The sequence below is a fragment of the Bradysia coprophila genome, chromosome III (genome assembly GCF_014529535.1).
Source record: "Bradysia coprophila strain Holo2 chromosome III, BU_Bcop_v1, whole genome shotgun sequence".
In the NCBI taxonomy this organism is placed as follows: Eukaryota; Metazoa; Arthropoda; class Insecta; order Diptera; family Sciaridae; genus Bradysia; species Bradysia coprophila.
This window is the reverse complement of record NC_050736.1, coordinates 3012087-3030885: the sequence shown is the minus strand read 5'-3', so window position 1 is coordinate 3030885 and position 18799 is coordinate 3012087. Positions and strand designations below refer to the sequence as shown.

Below are 18799 nucleotides of genomic sequence, written 5' to 3'. Positions count from 1 at the left end.
CGGTATAGGTTACAAGTGGTTCATGTTTGGAAAATCTTTTAATATTTTTTGATCTGTAAGTGGATCACGGAAATGATTTAACAACTTCGAGCCATCAACTCGAATCTTAACGATTGTTTTTTATCATGATGATTTGCAATTTAAACGAGTTGTATTTTTAGTTCATTCGAAATGTTCTTAACATTTTATTTCCAATTCAATATAAATTAACAAAATACCTCAAATTGACAAAAATACACCCCATTTTTTCCTCTAGATTTTTTATAAGAATAAAATTCAGCTTCTAATTTAGTTTTCATTTTCCAGTTTTCTTATCAATTTTTATTCTCTCGTTACGAAGCCCTAGTATCAGTTAATTTTATGTGTAAAAAAATGTGTACTAACCGAAGAGAAGAAGAAAACTACATTTATAAAAAAAGTTACACCACATTCTTAAGCTAGACACTAATAATAAATCCTGATCTAATATTTACAAGAAAAACAAAATTGTCTCGGTTACAATGAACATAAATATTCGAAATTCTAATTTGGAAAACGAATGGGTCAACCGAAATATATAATAATAAAAAAAGAAAATCCATCCACAAGCAGACTGGAACTTAAATTCTAAATATTTTTGATCAACTTTGAAAATTAATTGGAAAATAAAACAAGAAATTCATTTGAAACGAAACGAAATCTATTCGATCCATACAATGGAGGAATGACAATGATGATAATGATGATGTTTATCCATGGAAAACGAAATGAAATTTTTGAACACCGAAATGATAATTGAGTTCCTCTTTCACGATTCGAGCCCCCCCCCATTCATTCCTCATCATCGGATGTGTCGGTAGTGAATTCACTTTCGTTGGCCTGTGGATCCTCTTTTTCCGACTCGGATTCACTCAAATCCCATTGAGGATGATCGGTCGGTACAGCCGGCGCTTCTTTCACATCCAATTTCAGTTCTTGCTGTTGATCCATTCCCATGTATGAGTCTACGGAAATTCGAATTACAATCAAAACTACAAAGCTGTAAGTTTGATGGAACTTACCCGATCGTAAGCATACACAAAATGTGTAAATCGCTGGCCATCGTGGTGCTGTAAATTTAAGCTGAATTTCTTCGGTATCCACTAAATTGGTGACGTGATACGGGGCAGTCAGTAGCGTTCGTGATTTCCGATCACAGATGTACGTCCACCAGTATTCTTGTTTGTCTTCTGGGAAACCAGGACAGTGCACACTATGGGACAATTTTGATTTTCCTTCTAATTTTTCGCGTTTATTCAATTTCTGTTGGATTTTCTCCCATTCGACTTGTTCTTTCTTCTCATCATCCGTTGACATTTCCTCCTTCTCTTCATTGTCACTCTCGTCACCACTTTCTGCCTCCGATTCGGAATCCTTTGCCTTTTCCGCCACATCCTTTGCTTTTTCAGCCACTTTCACCTCTTTTGCAACCTCCGCCTGTTTCACCACTTGTTGTTGCGGCTGCGATTTTTTCGAACCTTTCTGCTTATTTTTCGCTCCCGGTCCTCCACGTTTAGGCTTCATACTCTTCCACATCGACTTCTTTTCCTTCACTTGAGGCGGTTCCTCTACTGCTTCGCCGTTTTCGTTGTTTGTGATTTCTATATCTTCCCTGTAAATGTGTGAAATTTTTGGATCCGTTAAAACGTATTACTAACAAGCATCAATGACCAACGGCCCTTGAAAACATTTTCTTTCGATCACTTACCGAATTTCATCCTTAAGCTTGGCAAATGAGTCGCCGAACAATTTGCTCATATTGTTGCGTTTCAGCGTCACCGTTACAGTTACAATTGCTCCGGCGGTAACAACATTTGTGTTCTCATCATCGATAACTAAAATACGAAGGTGTTAAGATGACGCATGAAAATCCATCTTAAAATGACTATACCTTCACAACGATGGCTGAAGTCTATCAGTGGCATTTTACCCAGCACCTTTATGAGATTTTCACGTTCGAAGTCGGTTAAATGCTTCATGACCTTTCTCGATTCATCTGCATTCAGTTTAGCCAATTGCTGAAGATTTTTGATGTTCGCTTTCGAAAACATGCGAATATTGTCATCGGTGATGAATGGCAACTGAAGGAGCGGACTTTTGAATTCCCACAGTCCTTGCAAAATCATCGGGGACAGTTTCATGCAGTTTTCAATCGTCTCGATTTTCGGTAATTTTGGAACTGTGTTAAAAAGGAGAAATTTTAAGAAATTGTATCGACGATGTTGCGTTATTCAAAGAACTCACTTCGTCGAGCGTACGCCAACATAATTAATTGATTCACGCAGGACACCATTTCTTGTATAAGATAAGGACACTTTTGCACGATTAGTTGTCGATCTTTCTCTAATGTTTCCGGATTCAATGCTATTCGTCCTAGGTGTGCGTGTAAGATAGCTCGAGTTTTTACCGAATACATACGGCTCAGCGGAACTTCTTTACATTTCTCGTTCAAATTCGGAAGCTTATTGATAAGCTGTTGAAGCAAGCAAAGAATTTGTTACGCACAATGTCATCAGACGTGCAATGAAATTGTAACTTACAGCAGGAACTTCAAGGTTATCCGATGGACGTTCAAGCACTTGCGAATTGTGTCGTTTGTCAAATTCTAAACTAGCTGCCAATATCATAATGACCCGTTTCATAGCCATTTGTGGCGTTTTATGAAAGAAGTAAAAATACATTTGTGTTGTGTCCAGCAACACCTTATCACCACTGAACCGGATCGATCGGTACCACCAAGTTCCGACGGCAACCGGCATAGCAACCATAAAAACTAAAGCGTACAGTCCGAGTACCCACACGGAATTCTCTTTCTCCACGATCCACGATGGTAGCGCAATTCCGAAGCTCATTGCACCCGGACCGTCAGGATTGCCATATTTTTCCCAATTCTTTCTGGCTTCATCGTCGGTAAGCGCTTGGTATGCTTTAGACAATTTCATGAAAGCTTTTTCATCACCGGTTTCCTTGTCAGGATGCAGAAGCAATGACAATTGTCTGTAAGCTTTTTTAATTGCTTGTTGTGACGAGCCCAACGGTACTCCGAGGATTTCATATGGATCAAAATTGGACATTTCATAGTCGAATTGCGATACGCGATATGTCAAATATATGAGAAGCGCCCAACCGAAGACTATGCTCAGTTTTATCAGCACCGCCTTCACATTCTTGTATGGTTCGGAATTGGCAATTAAAATACGCTTATCCGTGCAGCCAGGACAGTGACATTCGTCCTTATACTTATCTGGATCTGAAACGAACAGAAACAAAACACATTTAAAAAAAAAAAACATTTTTTTACGGCATACGTGGAGTATGACGAATGATTCGGTTCAATTACTGTCAAGAACCGTTCAGCTGACTACAAAAATTTTTTTTTAGTCTGCTGATTATTTCGCCATGTTTTTAACAGTTTCAACAGACTTTGACCATAAAATCTTAACTATATCACTGAAAACGATTAAATCAAACGTTGCAAACAGCAACACACAAGTGCTCGACCTCACCTTCCTTCTTCTTTCTCGGCCAATAGTAAAGAGTTGTTGGTATCAAAATTAACGCTAAAAATGATAATACAAAGTAGAAAAATGTTCCGCCGCTTTCATCGTATTGGAATTTCTGTCCAGCCATTGTTTATTCGGGATCTTTAATTGAATCTTTTTGATTTAATAAAAAAAACTTCTGCGACTTTTGCTCTTTTGCGGAGAATAATTTTTTTTTTCAACACATCATCAATTGAGGTGATTGAGGTTGATATTAGCTGTCAAAGAATGTCAAAGAATGCATCCCAGGCACGCTAAATTTCACTATTTTCTGGTTCGAGTTCTCAACTTGAAGTGCACATATGTACAGTACAAAGGTTCAAAAGTTAAAGGTTCTGAAACAAAGTTGTTGTGTCTTGGGCGATTAAAACACACATAATATACAACACTAATCATAACAGTGAAACGGTTCATAATTTTTCACATACACGCGGTGTTCGGATGTCAAAATTACTTACCTAGAAGAATAATTCAAAAATTACACTTCAGGCCTATGTTGTTGTCTCGTTTTCACTTATGTGATAAAATTGAGTACACACTTGTCACTATCAGTCTCGGCAAGCCTCGACTTCTTCGTGACAAGTGTGTAATATATGTTAGAAACGTCTAGAATATCATCCATGAAGTTCAATAGTTTATAAGGATAAAGTAAGAAAAATGAGCAACTCCCGGGAATTCGATAAAAAACAAGAACATGCACTTGAACTCCTTGTAGTCCGGATACTTTAGTAAGGTTGCCTAGGCTTTTACTCAAATCGTACAAGGGAACAAAGGGGTTCACTACAAGGTTCTGAAATAACTGGTTAAGACACATTCGAATTCGAGTTTGTTCAGAACTTTGGCTTACTATACCTAAAAGGAAGAAGGATTGTAGGCGAAACTTTAGATTTAGGTGTAGGTTTTGTTGGCTCACTGGTTTCAAAGGTTATTTTTTTTTTTTGAAACTGACCAGAGGGATTCTTTTGAAAAACAGCCGACCGAAATCAGACGTATTTTCCAATGGAATTTTTTTATATGTAATTGCACGTACTTTCGGGGCAATAAGGTCTTATGGGGGTTTGGAAGCATCTACGATGAAATATGAGAACTTGAAATGTTTAAGTGAACATATTTCATCGTAGACTCTACTTGCCCTGAAACAATATAAAATTTCCTTTCTAGTGACATCGCACACGACCATGTATACGTTTCGTGTAAGTGTTGAAGTTTTCAACAGAAAAAGGTTGCACATATCTCAGGGTGGATGGATCCTAAACCCAATACGACCCCATTTGTCAGGAAGTAAATGCACGTACCTTTCTAATGACAACCTATACGACCCTGTACGGCTCGTGTAACTGGAGAAATTTCTGTAAAAAAAGTGCATGTTTTCGGTTTTTGATCACCTCACAGTAGCTACACAAGCGTCGAAGAATTTTTTGATAAACATATAAAGAAATTCCACAGGAAAATGCGTCAGATTTCGGTCGGCTGTTTTTCAAAAGAATGCCTCCCAATGTATACAAAGATCTGTCCAATTTATCATACCAGGTATGGCCGATTCTGTTAAATTAGTCGTTTTGCCTTGAATGCACTCATTATTTTTGTCAAAATAATATGAAAATGAGTGAGTTAGAATCGGTTTTGGAGATCGTTATGTTCTCCACGGTGACATATGACCATACCTGTGTAATTCACATTCATTGTAATTAATTCATTTAATACCTTTATCAATCTTCATAATCTACACCTAACCATATGCGCATTGTCTTCTTCTCAACAACTTTTTTATATTTGAAATCATATCGCAAAAAGACAGTTGAAAGTACTCATCCAAAAATTAAATTTAGACTATGTCGTCATCAAACCTTCTCTTGAGCAACAGAAAATAAACAATCCACCAAACCATTGCACATCTTTTTTTTCGAATTTAGTGAATTTCCAATCATAAAAAATGATTAAATTTAGACATTTGGTCACAGTTCCAGTATCGTTGTTCTCGTTCGCCTACACATTATATGCAGTGGGACAGTTAATCTGGTTTTTGTCGGTCCCAAATAAAATCAAAAAAGAATACACTTGGCTGCTTAACATACTGGATAATCCATCGAGATTCGAGGCTTCCTTGCTACCCATCTCGTTGGACACGGTCCTGGCAATCTTATTCATTTTTCAACACAGTTTAATGCGATCCAATTTGGTGAAGTCAATTTGGAACAAACTTGGATTGTCGACCATTGAACGGAGTATCTACAACATTGCTACATCGGGAGCGTTGTTGGTATGCATTTTTTAGTTTAAAGTATTTTTTCAAGAACACCGAAAATCGAACCGTTCGTTTCCAGATTCTGATAAAAAATTGGAAAACAGTACCCGCTTTCAACTTGTGGAGCGTAGACGTAGAGAACAATACATCAGTTTATTGGGCATTCGTCATTTTGCATATATTTGCATGGAGTGTTATCTGCGGTGGATGCGTTTTATATGAATTGCCGGAATTGCTTGGTTTAAGCCAAGTTTACAACGATGTTAACAACTGTTTACCACCTATAGCATACAAATCGTCCGAGCTGAGACGTCTGATACACCGTGTGCGTCATCCTTCATTCCTTGCATTGACGGTCATTTTATGGGCATTTAATCTAATGAGGTACAACGCAAATTTCTCTCTGAAAGTTTTCCATTACATCGAAACTTGCAATTCGTTTTCAGCCTGGATCGTCTCATATTAGCGTTCTTGTGGACTACTTACATGTACGTAGCCTGGAACACAGACGACCAAGACGTGATTTATCATCGATCGCAATTGGCAAAAAAGAAATTGGAATTGAAAAGTCAATTTAGATATTCGCGGTATTAGCACATACGTTCGATAGATTTGTGCCGTTGGACGTGTATCAGCTGCATGCGACAACATTAACTTTTTAATCATAAGATTGTGTTCATTGTTTTACGTTAACCGTCCTACCTCCTTCGTCCGTAATTAATTCTATTTCTGGTGGAATGAGACATTTTTCTATAATAAAAGAAACTAAATCGAATCCAATGCATCCTCAATGTAATTACCAGTGTTCATCCAATAACATTGAGCTGCAATATGGAACTAATAGCACAAAAACGACAACTATACATGTGTCTCTTAAAGTTTCGTTTATAGAAATGATTGCTTCTCAACACTCCAATTCTAATTCTGAAAAGTCACTACATTTGGATCGAACGGTGTGCCTTTGAATGGACTTCCTTCAACGTTCCAGGCCCTCTGCAACATCTCAAGGTTCGTTCGTTCTTTTGATGTTGGATTTCCTGTTCAATAAATTCGTCAAACAAAAGACAGCATTACAAACACTCAACGATGCTCTAATTTCACTACTCTCTCACCTAATTGCTTCTGCTGATTGTCCCACTGCATTTTTCGTATCATTGCCTGGGTATCTTGTGAAAGATCTTCAATGGGCCGAGTGCAGTTTAATTTGGTAGTGTCTAGTCGAGATTCGCTAACAAATAACTTCTCCCACCATGCCTCGACCAATTTGTCTGTAGAAAAAATAAAGTTTCGGTCTGAGCAAATTGGGATCTGGGCTATATGTAATAACTGTTGTAACGACGCAAGTATTCAACTTAGAAGGACTAACAACCGATCAGATTAGCTCTTTTAACAAAAAAAAACTTACCGACAGTAATTTGTAACTTGTTACGGGCCAATGTCCAGTTAGCTTCCGATGCCTTCCATTTTCTCGCCAACGTATCGTCCAAGATAACAGCCTGAGTTGACTGATCAATAATTTTTACATTCGACTGGTCGATATTCACACGTAAATGCTTTGAAGTTCGGACATGATCAGGTACAAGAATGCATAATTCTAAAAAAGCATAAACTTAATCTGGAGTCCAGAATCCCGACATACTAAGAATGGACTTACCAATTTCATTAATAGTCTGCGACCAGCAATAATTCGGAAAACAGGCACCGTTGTAAAATTCGGATGGTTCGAATATCGGGCGAGACTCGTCATTTCTGATATCATTGTCGTCGGGCACGTTGTTGTCTGAGGATGTGGCTAATTCATCGTCGATCGAAGTTGCAATTTCCTTTTCATAAGCAACGGGAATCTCATTAGCTGTTTTGATGACATTGTTCTTCCATTTCCGCAGTGTCTAAATGGAATAGATTTCGATTTTATTCGACTTTATCACTTGGTTTCTGGAATCCAGTACCTTCAAAACTATTTGCTCGTTTACGCCGGGTGGGAATCCAATTTTGTCGGAAGGAGACGGTATTTCACAGTAGAAGTCAGTTCTATCGAAATGGTTTTGATTATAGACATTCCCACTGACACAAAGAACAAAAATTAGTTACCGTCTGGATAGAAATCCAAATATGGAATCGAAGAAGCCGCTTATAGATTCATGTTCGTTTAGAATTTCTGATAAAATAGCGTCAGTTCGTTCAGAATTCATTTCAACCTCTTCATGGAAACACTCAAAGAAAATATTCAACTGACAACACGAAGGTGAGTGGAAAGTGACAGTTGCTGCGATTAGTGTAAACAAACAATATGACCGCCGAATTTAAGAGAAAAAAAAAACGGGAAGATAGTAAGTAGACATAGCTAACGCCGACCCGTACGAAACACCTATTCGTATCAAAAGCCTTTAATGTGAAACTCTTCATTTCTCTTACTTCATTTTCTTCTCTGCTGAAAAACTATTCTTCCTTTTAAATCACTTACATTATCCACTCTTTGCCTTGTTATCATATACAATTAAATTGCCGGAGGCAATATAGACAGCCCCGTACGAAGTCAAATTTCATAAATTCCTATTTAAACAGCTATATACCGCTATATTTACCTATATTTCACTGTAAATAAACATTTCACAGAGTAATATGCTATTATATAGCTCTATATGTCTGTATATAGCTCAATATAGCTGTATATAGGTATATATAGATGTCCATATATGGAATCCCTGAAACCCCTCACACTTAACACATTATTTCCATGTTAACAGAAACTCTCTAAGCATCATTTTTCCCACTTTATATCGTTTTACTAAAATCCAATATGGCCGCCGGCAGCCATTTTGTTAGGAGACTGGAAATAGTACCGACGCTTTACATTCGTTAATACCTTTCAAACAAAAAAAAATTCATGAAATTCGGTCAAAATTTACTCGAGATATTGTCAAAATACACCACGTTCACTGTACTTCCGAGTAGCCAGATAAGAGCTCACTCCAAGAGACCTAGCTCACGCTCCGGAGAACATAATTTCATAAAAAATTTTCCCTGATTGGTACGGTCAATACCTATCTAATAAAGCTAAAACAGACGAAATATGGTCAAATGTGGCCGACCTACAAGCAAAAACTGCTTGCCGCCCTGTGCCTGTTTCACACCAAGGGGTCTAACTCACGAGTCGGTCATTAGATTTCCATAAACTTTTTTTTTGTCGATCGGTATTGTAAATACCTTTTATTTGACGTATCACTTACAAGTTTAACGTTTAAATGTCCGGAGATATCTTCGAAAAACCGTAAAGCACTTATTGGGCCACAGCTCGGGAGGGGTCGATCCAAAATCACTCATCTTCGAACTTAGCCTGTCTTTTGACATTACCAAACGGGAAAAAAAAGAATTTTCAAAATCGGATGCGTTTTACTCAAGTTATCGTGCAGACAGACAGACGGACAGACGGACAGACAGACAGACGGACATTTTTTTTTCGCGGATTTGGCATCTCTAGACAACCACAATAGGTTTCCCCTTACTCAGGGAGTCCAATTCGACGTGTTACAAACGTATGCGTAAACCTATAAGACCCCAGTACTTCGTACGGGTCTAAAAACAGCAGGCATCCCACTCCACTCGTAAACGATGTTTGTTTAGGCTTTCCTGATGGGAAGTACGTAACATTTGATTTATATAAGATTCTGTTTGATGGAACAGTGCTTTGCAGAATCTATAACTTTTCAAATATTGCCCTTTTCATAGCAATGCTCCTAGCATTAACACTCGTATGTCATACGCAACGCACTTCAAGCAAAAGTGCTTCGAGTGACAGCTGTCAAATAGAGTATGAAAAATTTTCCATATTTTTTTACAGTGCAAAAAATTGTTTGATACACTGTCCTGTTTCAGTATGTACCACTCATGCTTGAAGTGCGTTGCAGTCGGGAAGGAAACTCTAAATTTTGATATATTTATGCGTATGCACTTGTATGTGTTGACAATCTCTGAGCTAAGACGACTGCTAAGAAAATGAAGTAATAGACCCGATAGTAAAACTGTTGATATGCTTGTCTACTGTGAACGGCTAACGCTGACAATGAAATCAATCGCCCACGAAATAATCATTAATTTTCCAAACAATCTATTTTGCAAAAACAAAACTTATATTTAAATCAACTCAACGCTTTACGAATTACTTAGTTCTTTCGATACACTGGACATATTTTCGAATACTTTCGAAAGAGCACCCGGATAAGAGTGTATAATGTATGGCAAATTGTGCTTTTCAGCTAAAGCTTTCACTCTGTCCTGAATAAACGGCAGTCGAAAGTTTGGCATTGTTGGGAATAAGTGATGTTCGATTTGATAGTTCAGATATCCAGTTGTCCAGTCGGCCCATGGAGTGTGTACCACATCTGCGGTATGAAGAAGCGAATATTCAACCCAGTGCGTTGGCTCGGTAGTTACCGGCAAAAATGTATGGTTCATTGCAAAAGTAGTAAACAAAATCAATGCCGCGCCCCAGGTTGAAAATAGCCATGGCCAAAAGCCGATTTGATAAAAAATTGCACAATGTCCTGCTAGTGCAGCCATTTCTAGGTATATTTTGCGTCTAAAAATGAATTTTGGATCTTGGTACAGCGTCCATACTAAAATTACCAACAGTGTGTCAAAGACGAACAAGGAAGCCTAAAATTAAAATATTTTTAAGCAAAATGATAAACTCGTTCCTAGCAACTTTTTTAGCGCCGCATTTTACAGTCGAAGGAAGATGTTATTACCTGGTGCTTAATCAAAAATCCCTTTCCTTGTTTCGAATTCTTCGCAACTTTTGCATTGTAAGCAAGTAATGGCATAGTATCAAGATCAACGTCATGATGTAGCCTCTGAGGCATGGCATGGTGTCTGTTATGCTGTCGCCTCCAACGTGCTGCCGAAAGTCCTATGATCAGACCTACATTCACGGCAATATTAACATTTTACTTTGTCGTATGATCATACGAAGCATTCAAGCCGTGTGTTTACTTGCCATGGACGGTAACATCGACAATTCGGTCTATTTTTGGGCTCCCACTGTATGAGTAATGACCTAGTTCGTGTACAAAAAATGAAGCTCGTGCTCTCGATAACGTAATCAGAGCGACTCCAATCAATTTGAACGCAGTCGTTTGACTAACGCAAACCAGATAAAATCCTATTCCGAACCACACAAACACTTCTGCTAGACGTATAAACGCCTGTAAATAAGATGGTTCGAAGTATCCTTTGGACTCCAATTCTATGTACAGTTTAGTAAAATCTTCAGTGAGGCCACGATTCTTTTTCACAGTCTCCGCATCCAAGGCAACTGTAAATTTGAAAACATTTTCATGTAAAATGGGAAAACGATCATTTGGTTTCAACAAATATCACTTTCGTTCGGAGCTGGTTGTCGCCTCTTCAAACTGTTCATCATTAGTCTGACCTTTTCCTTAGATCGTTTATGAAACTGCTGAATGGCATGAGTAGCATCTTCACCCTTTTCCGTGTAATACTCAATAACGCTTCCACCAGGATGCTTCTGAACAAATTCGGTTACATCGTAAAAGTATCCATCAAATAAAATTTCCTTTCTAAGGTCGTTTTCTATGCATTCACTGAAGTGATTCTCCTTAATTTCTGTCATCATCGTGTTGACATGCTATACTTGAACACAAGAATACGTTTTCTACGGCGAGCTCTACAATAAGTACTATACCTTGTTGTTTCAAACGTAACATGCACAAAAACGAGCATCCAGTTTGTTATTTTTCGAGACCCGTACGCTCGTAAAATGGCACTGTGACATATACTATAGTTACTCAAAATCATCAAAAATTTCAGATTTTTTGCGCCTGACTCGATATCGCTGATCGTGTTGGCAATAATATAATTGTTAGGGGCTTTGCTAATATAATATCTCTACATTGCTCAATAATGTTATGTACTTAAGAGGCATCGATGCTTAGCTAAAATTGTAGCCTAAATTTGCGTGTCTTGTATTTCATTTGTGATGATATTTATGATTCTGATGAAATATTGGACCGCAATAACGACCACAAATGTGTTAGCTTTTAATAAAAATTGGTTGTAGTCGTTTGACCAGCTCTGAGAAAAGTGTGCAGTTTACCAAAATTTTCATAAACTGTTTCGGTTTCTCCAAGTGAGTTACCACCGACAAACCAATTTTTCATTTAAAAGTAACACATTTTTGCATTTAATGGTTTCACTTGTTCAAAAAAAGGTTTTTCATACCTAGGACCGTCCAATATGAAAATTACTATTCGTACCATGGACTAAAAGTCTCTTTTAGCTTATTCGATTCCAGACCTCGCCTTCGGCTCTGTCTGGAAACTTCTCACACGCTAAAAATGAGTTTTAGTCCTAGGTACGAAATGTACTATTCAAAGTAATCATCAAAAAGGAATATTTTTCGCCAAAATGTAGGCTACAAATTTGTAAAGGGTCCATTGTTCATAATTGTTTGGAACTATGTATTTTATAGGAAGACAAATGATAATCAGTAGACACAGCATTTTACAAAGGTTCATTAACGAGTGGCTGTATAATTTCAAATTTATAAAAAAATCGCAATTCAAATATCCGTCGTACATCAATGAACAACAAAGTATGAGGAAAATAAAAACAAAGTAAAAGACAAATTAATACAAAAATTACATTCAATAATACACAACTGGTGATTCCATTACAATCAAGAAATTAGAATTTTTAATAGTCGAATAATGAGGAAATTTAACCGTCTGTGTCCGTCATAAATAAATATTCTTTCACACAAGCCAATCGCCAATATATTGGTGAATACATTACGCATTTTGGTCTCAATATCTTCAACAGAACGAAAATAGTATATTACATCAAAAAGGCTTCCGTCGCATCCCTTGACGTTTTCATAACCGTGGTCAAAAACACACCTTTTTGATCCGAGTGATGTTGACTTTTTTTCATCTTAGAGTACACTTTCCGAACAATCTAACGAAAATGACATGAGGGAATGAAAAGTGGCTCTTTTGGTACTAAATTTGGTGACGTTTTTGGTACTCCAGGATGAAAAAAGCTTTTCTTAACTCAGTGACGAAAAGTACAACTTTCGTAAGCTTTTTTGAGAAAAATGTTGTATGCGGCTACCTTCTTTTTTTTTGGCACACAATGTATCTTATTACATTCACCTACCTCCCTTTCCCAGAAATTTAAATTCAATTTTAAAAATGCAGAAAATAAGATGAGTGAGTTTAAATCCACAACACCAAGCACTTCTTTTACTTTCATTGGTAGTCGTGGTAGTGGCATAATTTATGGTATACCGATGGCAAACCGAACATATTATGTGAGTGCGAAAAACCAGATAGACATAAACTCATTGCAGAGAAGAGTACAGATAAAACTGAACGTAAACAAAAATCTCACTCAGGCCCTTTATATTACCTGGTAATTTCTTTATAAGTTTTTCGAAGTTTGGTTAGATATTTGGCCTGTTATTCAGGTAAAATCTTATTAAATATTGTTAAAACACCCAATGTAGTCATTTCGTTGATGAATTTAAGTTTTTCTTCATTCACCTTCACTAACATTACACTTGAAAATGTTAAAGAGTTATAGCCTCCGATTCATACTTATACAACAATTTATATTTGATTGCAGGCATACAAATAACGATCACAGAAAGATAAGTACAAAAAGAATTTGCGAAAGTTATTGTTGATTTGGCAAAACAAACACTGTAATGTCAAAAGCATCGCCTGGACCGTCGGAATCGGTTTCCGAGTCTGTGCCTCCTACTAGATCCGAACAAGTGGATGTACAACCTCTATACGCAAACAGAATATACAAAGACATACGGCAATTTTTCACCGACCCCATACCAGACATCATGTTCAGTCCAGATCCGGAAAATCTACTAGTTTCGCATGCAATTATCATCGGTCCGGAAAAAACGCCATACGAGGGAGGATTCTTCTATTTTTACATCAAACTACCGCACGACTACCCATTTTCACCGCCCGTGGTCACACTAATGACAACGAATCAAAATACCGTCCGATTCAATCCGAATCTGTATAAAAATGGAAAAGTTTGTTTGAGTATCCTGAATACATGGATGGGTCCTCAGTGGTCTTCGGGGAGTACACTTTCCAGCGTCCTATTGTCCATCCAATCGATCATGAACGATAAACCGTTTTTCAATGAGCCAGGTGTATCGATATATCCGTATCCAACCATCGATCCGGTGAAGAGCTACAATGACATAGTTTTGCACGAAACGATTCGCGTTGCCGTTATCGGTATGATGCAAGATAGTTTTGACACGAGAAATATGCCATCTGTGCTAAAAGAATTCGTAACAAATTACTTCAAGACCAAAATTACGTACTACGAGAAAGTTATCAATGCTAATATTCATCTGGACGGGCAATCTATGCACGATCCTTTCAATGAGCCGAGAGGCTTATTTGAATACAACAAATTAAAATTAGAAATGGAAAAATTGAAACAGCAACATATCGCTGACACCGCTCAACAATCAAATTAGGAGGAAAATACTTAAATAGTGCCACACAACAAATTCCGTTTAAATATAGATAGACCAATTTAAAAAGCGCAATGGAAATATTTTTATATTAGAAGATAAGTAAATGAAGTAAGTAAGTGAATATGGCTGGCAATAAATCGATAAAAGAATTTTTTTAAGTCGAAGCTACGCTTTTTCTTTGTATTTTGATTGTCTTAACCCAACATCGAACTTCGACAAGCTCTCTAGGAACAAAGGACAACTAATGGATATGATCTTTAGGTTTTTATCAACAGAACTAGCTTCTTTTCTGTTCGACAAATAATTTTAAAATCCATTTAACTGAACGTCTACTCCAAACTACAGACACTAGGATATCGAATTAATTTTGTTCTAACTTGTGTAACTTTTGAGGAAATAAAACTTAAGCCGCAACCTAAAACCCATAAAGGATATCTTACGTCATCGTTTTCTTTTTTCTCTAATGTCGAGTGAAAAGTTTTTATAGAAAATTATTTTTAGCGAACATCCCTGGGTGAAAATGATATTCTCAAAAGATTGAAATACGTATTCTGATGGTCTCAAAAGACAATAGAACTGAGACCATGAGAATACGCCTTTCGAACTTTCGAGACTTTCAATTTTCACTAGGGGATCAATCGAATGATTTATCGATAACCGATAGATATCGACTGATCTGACTATCGAAATATCAATCAATATTTATCGAATTATCAGTCGATTTTTACCGTTATTTTCCGATTATAATTCGATTTTTACCGATTATCGGTCGATATTTACCGATTTTATCGACACTAGGCCCCACCTCTTGGGTGGGTCAGGTCCCTTGACTGGCTATTTTTTTTCTATAATTCCAGTCTTAGTTTTCTAACCATTTTTAAATGAGGTGGTGTTTTTGAGATCACAAAATTAAAGTCACATGAAAAGGTGCAGAAAACAGCAGTCATCACATGCTTCATTTTACTCATATTTATTTAATTTCCTGAAGAAACAAAAAGAGCTATGAGTTGAAGGTCCAGCGAGCGATGTTATACTCTTTTACTCTATTACGAGTCTCCTATATTGTCTCCTAAAAAGCGCTATGAGTGTCAAATTACAGAAAACATACGCTATGAGTGGAAGGTCCAGCGAGGTACGTTTAACACCTAATATGAGTCTCCTATATAGTCTACTAAATGCGCTGAAAAGGTGTCGTATTTCTTGCCTCTCTCTTGAAAAAAATAAAACTCGTGTGAATTACGCAAAGTTCACACTCGTTCAAACATTTTAGGAACGAAAAAAATTCTTTTACGAATACGGATTTCACGCAAAAATTGTCGTATATCGCAGATTACCAGTCCAATAAAGTCCCAAGAGCTATCGAGTCCACAAGTGTACGGACGTTTTCTGTATTTAATGTTTTTTGCCAATGTAGAACATTTTCAAAATATCAAAGTAAACTTAGCGTTACGGACATTTAAGGGTGTTTTCTTTCATAAGACCCTGACTTTCAGTCAAGGGAATTACTGTAGCACAAATGTTTTATTTAAAATTCTTGAGTTTGTTTACAAGAACTTTGTCAAGTTATAAAAGAGAAGACAGAAGGAATACGTCTATGGGTGCGTTGTTTTTTATAAGGCTGTGATTCTGGGTGGTAACACCAAAATCCATTTATTAGGTGTAGTGCATTGAATTACTACTTTTGATGAGAAGGAATGGAAGCTATTTTTTTCTGAGGACGACTTTACGTCAGGTGTGTGACATTATTAATTTAATTAAGTTGTCGTTCAAGACGGAAATATTTCAAAGGAATGAATCTGAAGGACGGATGTTTGTAAAGACGAGGTATAAGCCCAATGTACCTCCAAACCACAGACCACCTAAGCCCATGTCTTTATTAAAGATATGACGAACAATTTGTATCATTAACTAAATCTCTGTTCGTCTTTCAGTAATTTTATGTGTGTGAAAATTTATTGGTTACGAGGAAACAATGTTGTGTTTACAATTACTCTCACCTCACTACTTCAATGTTGCCCATCTACGAACTTAACCTCATGATTTTCATTCTCCGTCGATTAAAATTAAAATTTTGAAAATCGGTAAAGAATTACTCGAGTTATCGAGTCCACAAGAAAAAACGTCTGTGTTGAATTTCTCGTATCTCGTTGTACTCACATTATTTATCTGCAAACTCAACCTCAAGAATTTCAATCTTCGTCGAATAACATAAAAAAATTGAAAATCTGACAAGAATTAGGGAAGTTATCGCGGTAACAAGGAATAAAATTCTATTGAGAATTACTCCCATCTCATTATTCTAATATTGCCCATCTACGAACTTAACCTCATGATTTTCATTCTCCGTCGATTAAAACCAAAATTTTGCAAATCGGTTAAGAATTACTCGAGTTATCGAGGGAACAAGTGTACGGACGTTTTCTGTATTTAACGTTTTTTGCCAATGTAGAACATTTTCAAAATATCATAGTGAACTTAGCGTTACGGACATTTAAGGGTATTTTCTTTCATAAGACCCTGACTTTCAGTCAAGGGAATAATATTGATCAATTGAAAACATCGATAATCGGTTCTAAGGAAATAATTGATATTTTATTGCAAGCGCAGCGCGCAGCGCTGCGCCTTAATTCATAACTGTCCCGGCATCTATTACACGATGCCCGCAGGGCATCGTACTTTCTAAAAATCTAAAAAGTAGATAGGAGCGTTTCTTAGGGTGGCGAGATGGGAAAAAGTCGAGTTCGGACCTGGGTTAGGACTGAGGCCGTACCTCGGACCTAATGATTTTACGGTTGATTTCGGTAGAGCTTTTGATGCTGATTCAGGAAATGTGGGTCACAAAATTTTTTTATGCGTCGCTTGGCCGCTAGGTGGCTTCAAAGTCGGAATTTTTGAAACGAAAACTGGCTGCCATTTCGCGTAAAATTAATGGATCGGGGTAAAATTTGTGTCTAAAGGGTTTTCCAGGTCGGCGCTTCCGAATAAAAACATTTGAGAGCGGCCACATGCATGTGAGCCACCGCAAATTACCAAAAAGTGGTTTTTTGGGTGGTTTTTCTCAATTTTCTCGAAAACGTGTCCATAGGATTAGATGAAACTGAAATCGTAGATAGCCACTGAAAATACCTATCGATTAAGGTGCATATCAATAGATTCCATGGTTTAGTTTCCGAGAAAAGTGAAAGAAAGTGCCAAAAAAGGGGACCAACTTTGATGTTGGTACGCCCACAAGATGGCGTCGTAGAGCTTTGGTCTCTTCGGAACAAATGTTCAAAAATGAAAGTTGAGGGGTGTCCTAGAACAAAATTTTTATGCATGAGGTCAGCGAACCGATTTAAGATTTTGAGTCACTTGATATAGTATATTGGTGCGGCAACAAAATGGCGTTTTAGAGTTTAGATTTTTGTTACATTTTAACAACATTTCATCGTTGGAGAGATAAGAAAGCGTACAAGAATTGTTGTCCTGCAAAGATTAGGATGAATGGGTATAATATTTCATTGCCAAATGATGGCATCGGCGTTTTTCATTGACATTTTGGGAGCTTATGACTTTGGTTAAGAGACTGCTCATATATAATCCTCAGTGAATCAATTCTATTTCGAGAAAATAAAAATCCTCATCTATACCACGCCATACATGTATTTTCACAAGCATCAGTGCATAGACAATATTAGAACAGCGAGTTGTTAATCCAATTCAATGCCGTCAGGAGCGGCTTTAAGTCCAGAACGTTTTTCTGGCTGCAGAGCCATTGCAATGGCCATCACCGCCACGACGAAGTCTTGATTCTGTTTTTCATATCCAGAAGTAACTGTACTCTGGCCTAGCTGTTGATTTATAGGATTGTTTGTTGGTGCTGAAATAAACGTAACAAAAGTTAGGTTAGGTTACAACTCACAATTCAACAATCGCTTTGCGTCACCTTTAACCTTTCGACGGTTTCGTTTGTTCTTCTGTTCAACATTCTTTGAAGCAGTCACACGACTTTGCGTCACATGCAACGATTTGTGTTTCGACAACACCGGAGATTTGTCATGGATTGAGTGTGGTGTTCGTGTTGTTATGTCCTCTGATCGTTTGCGGTATCTGCGACGGTTTGTCGAGCGTTGCCGCTTAATTTCCTTTTTTGCTGGCAAATTCGTTGATTTTTCAGATTCTTTGACTTCTGCAGTCGTTGTCGATGCCACTGTGTCTGGGCATAAACGATCCATGTTTGAATGAAAAGGTGGCGGCGGAGGAAACGTAAATGGGCTGTACATTTGAGGCCCAAACATGTTGGGCGGCATTCCGTAATGGTTGCAATAATATGGGTTCATCTGAAACAATTTTCATCGACTATCACAGCAATCTGATTCGTATACTAGATGTACTCACTTTTCTGAATGTAAACAGACAAGATCAGCACAGCATGCACACTAGAAACGTTTGTATCGAAGGACGCTTTGAAAATGATATGAC

General features: G+C 37.4%; 6 protein-coding genes across 7 annotated transcripts; 2 read left to right on the top strand and 4 right to left on the bottom strand.

The window, feature by feature from the left end:
* Positions 1-324: 324 nt before the first annotated feature.
* On the bottom strand, positions 325-3791 carry LOC119075981 (translocation protein SEC63 homolog). Its single transcript, XM_037182564.1, has 7 exons — positions 3525-3791; positions 2559-3268; positions 2263-2491; positions 1910-2197; positions 1727-1853; positions 1041-1630; positions 325-983 (listed from the first exon to the last, which is right to left on the bottom strand). Exons 1-7 carry the CDS (start codon positions 3646-3648, stop codon positions 811-813), a joined length of 2241 nt encoding a protein of 746 aa, XP_037038459.1. The 5' UTR covers positions 3649-3791; the 3' UTR covers positions 325-810.
* Positions 3792-5385: 1594 nt separating this feature from the next.
* Positions 5386-6580, top strand: LOC119077621 (nurim homolog). The gene is made up of 3 exons (XM_037184840.1): positions 5386-5820; positions 5885-6189; positions 6252-6580. The coding sequence occupies exons 1-3, from the start codon at positions 5494-5496 to the stop codon at positions 6397-6399; spliced, it is 780 nt and encodes a 259-aa protein (XP_037040735.1). The 5' UTR covers positions 5386-5493; the 3' UTR covers positions 6400-6580.
* A 92-nt stretch (positions 6581-6672) lies between these two features.
* LOC119077415 (nudC domain-containing protein 3) lies at positions 6673-8088 on the bottom strand. Its single transcript, XM_037184631.1, has 6 exons — positions 7897-8088; positions 7755-7836; positions 7460-7694; positions 7211-7399; positions 6918-7073; positions 6673-6842 (listed from the first exon to the last, which is right to left on the bottom strand). The coding sequence occupies exons 1-6, from the start codon at positions 7995-7997 to the stop codon at positions 6724-6726; spliced, it is 882 nt and encodes a 293-aa protein (XP_037040526.1). The 5' UTR covers positions 7998-8088; the 3' UTR covers positions 6673-6723.
* Positions 8089-9914: 1826 nt separating this feature from the next.
* On the bottom strand, positions 9915-11509 carry LOC119076912 (acyl-lipid (8-3)-desaturase-like). The gene is made up of 4 exons (XM_037183933.1): positions 11185-11509; positions 10802-11119; positions 10554-10726; positions 9915-10461 (listed from the first exon to the last, which is right to left on the bottom strand). Exons 1-4 carry the CDS (start codon positions 11438-11440, stop codon positions 9958-9960), a joined length of 1251 nt encoding a protein of 416 aa, XP_037039828.1. The 5' UTR covers positions 11441-11509; the 3' UTR covers positions 9915-9957.
* Positions 11510-13081: 1572 nt separating this feature from the next.
* LOC119077563 (ubiquitin-conjugating enzyme E2 Z-like) lies at positions 13082-14344 on the top strand. Of its 2 annotated transcripts, none has more exons than XM_037184777.1 (2): positions 13082-13291; positions 13450-14344. In XM_037184777.1, exon 2 carries the CDS (start codon positions 13532-13534, stop codon positions 14336-14338), a length of 807 nt encoding a protein of 268 aa, XP_037040672.1. In that variant the 5' UTR covers positions 13082-13291; positions 13450-13531; the 3' UTR covers positions 14339-14344. The 2 variants fall into 2 exon arrangements, with proteins under 2 accessions (XP_037040672.1, XP_037040678.1); XM_037184783.1 differs by having other exon boundaries at positions 13131-13236.
* Positions 14345-17962: 3618 nt separating this feature from the next.
* Positions 17963-18781, bottom strand: LOC119077906. Its single transcript, XM_037185282.1, has 3 exons — positions 18716-18781; positions 18264-18657; positions 17963-18197 (listed from the first exon to the last, which is right to left on the bottom strand). Exons 2-3 carry the CDS (start codon positions 18655-18657, stop codon positions 18028-18030), a joined length of 564 nt encoding a protein of 187 aa, XP_037041177.1. The 5' UTR covers positions 18716-18781; the 3' UTR covers positions 17963-18027.
* Positions 18782-18799: the final 18 nt, after the last annotated feature.

What these genes read in the sequence shown, in the direction of transcription:
- LOC119075981 (XM_037182564.1), bottom strand. Translation starts at nt 3,648, where the DNA reads ATGGCTGGACAGAAATTCCAATACGATGAAAGCGGCGGAACATTTTTC. An exon ending in ATAACCTTGAAGTTCCTGCT is followed by an intron (nt 2,492 to 2,558) that starts GTAAGTTACAAT and finishes TTGCTTCAACAG; the next exon opens with CTTATCAATAAGCTTCCGAA. An exon ending in CTTCAGCCATCGTTGTGAAG is followed by an intron (nt 1,854 to 1,909) that starts GTATAGTCATTT and finishes TTCGTATTTTAG; the next exon opens with TTATCGATGATGAGAACACA.
- LOC119077621 (XM_037184840.1), top strand. Translation starts at nt 5,494, where the DNA reads ATGATTAAATTTAGACATTTGGTCACAGTTCCAGTATCGTTGTTCTCG. An exon ending in CTACATCGGGAGCGTTGTTG is followed by an intron (nt 5,821 to 5,884) that starts GTATGCATTTTT and finishes GTTCGTTTCCAG; the next exon opens with ATTCTGATAAAAAATTGGAA. An exon ending in TGGGCATTTAATCTAATGAG is followed by an intron (nt 6,190 to 6,251) that starts GTACAACGCAAA and finishes ATTCGTTTTCAG; the next exon opens with CCTGGATCGTCTCATATTAG.
- LOC119077415 (XM_037184631.1), bottom strand. Translation starts at nt 7,997, where the DNA reads ATGAATTCTGAACGAACTGACGCTATTTTATCAGAAATTCTAAACGAA. An exon ending in ACGAGCAAATAGTTTTGAAG is followed by an intron (nt 7,695 to 7,754) that starts GTACTGGATTCC and finishes TATTCCATTTAG; the next exon opens with ACACTGCGGAAATGGAAGAA. An exon ending in GCAGACTATTAATGAAATTG is followed by an intron (nt 7,400 to 7,459) that starts GTAAGTCCATTC and finishes ATGCTTTTTTAG; the next exon opens with AATTATGCATTCTTGTACCT.
- LOC119076912 (XM_037183933.1), bottom strand. Translation starts at nt 11,440, where the DNA reads ATGATGACAGAAATTAAGGAGAATCACTTCAGTGAATGCATAGAAAAC. An exon ending in ACAACCAGCTCCGAACGAAA is followed by an intron (nt 11,120 to 11,184) that starts GTGATATTTGTT and finishes TCAAATTTACAG; the next exon opens with TTGCCTTGGATGCGGAGACT. An exon ending in TGTCGATGTTACCGTCCATG is followed by an intron (nt 10,727 to 10,801) that starts GCAAGTAAACAC and finishes CCGTGAATGTAG; the next exon opens with GTCTGATCATAGGACTTTCG.
- LOC119077563 (XM_037184777.1), top strand. Translation starts at nt 13,532, where the DNA reads ATGTCAAAAGCATCGCCTGGACCGTCGGAATCGGTTTCCGAGTCTGTG.
- LOC119077906 (XM_037185282.1), bottom strand. Translation starts at nt 18,657, where the DNA reads ATGAACCCATATTATTGCAACCATTACGGAATGCCGCCCAACATGTTT. An exon ending in AAACCGTCGAAAGGTTAAAG is followed by an intron (nt 18,198 to 18,263) that starts GTGACGCAAAGC and finishes CGTTTATTTCAG; the next exon opens with CACCAACAAACAATCCTATA.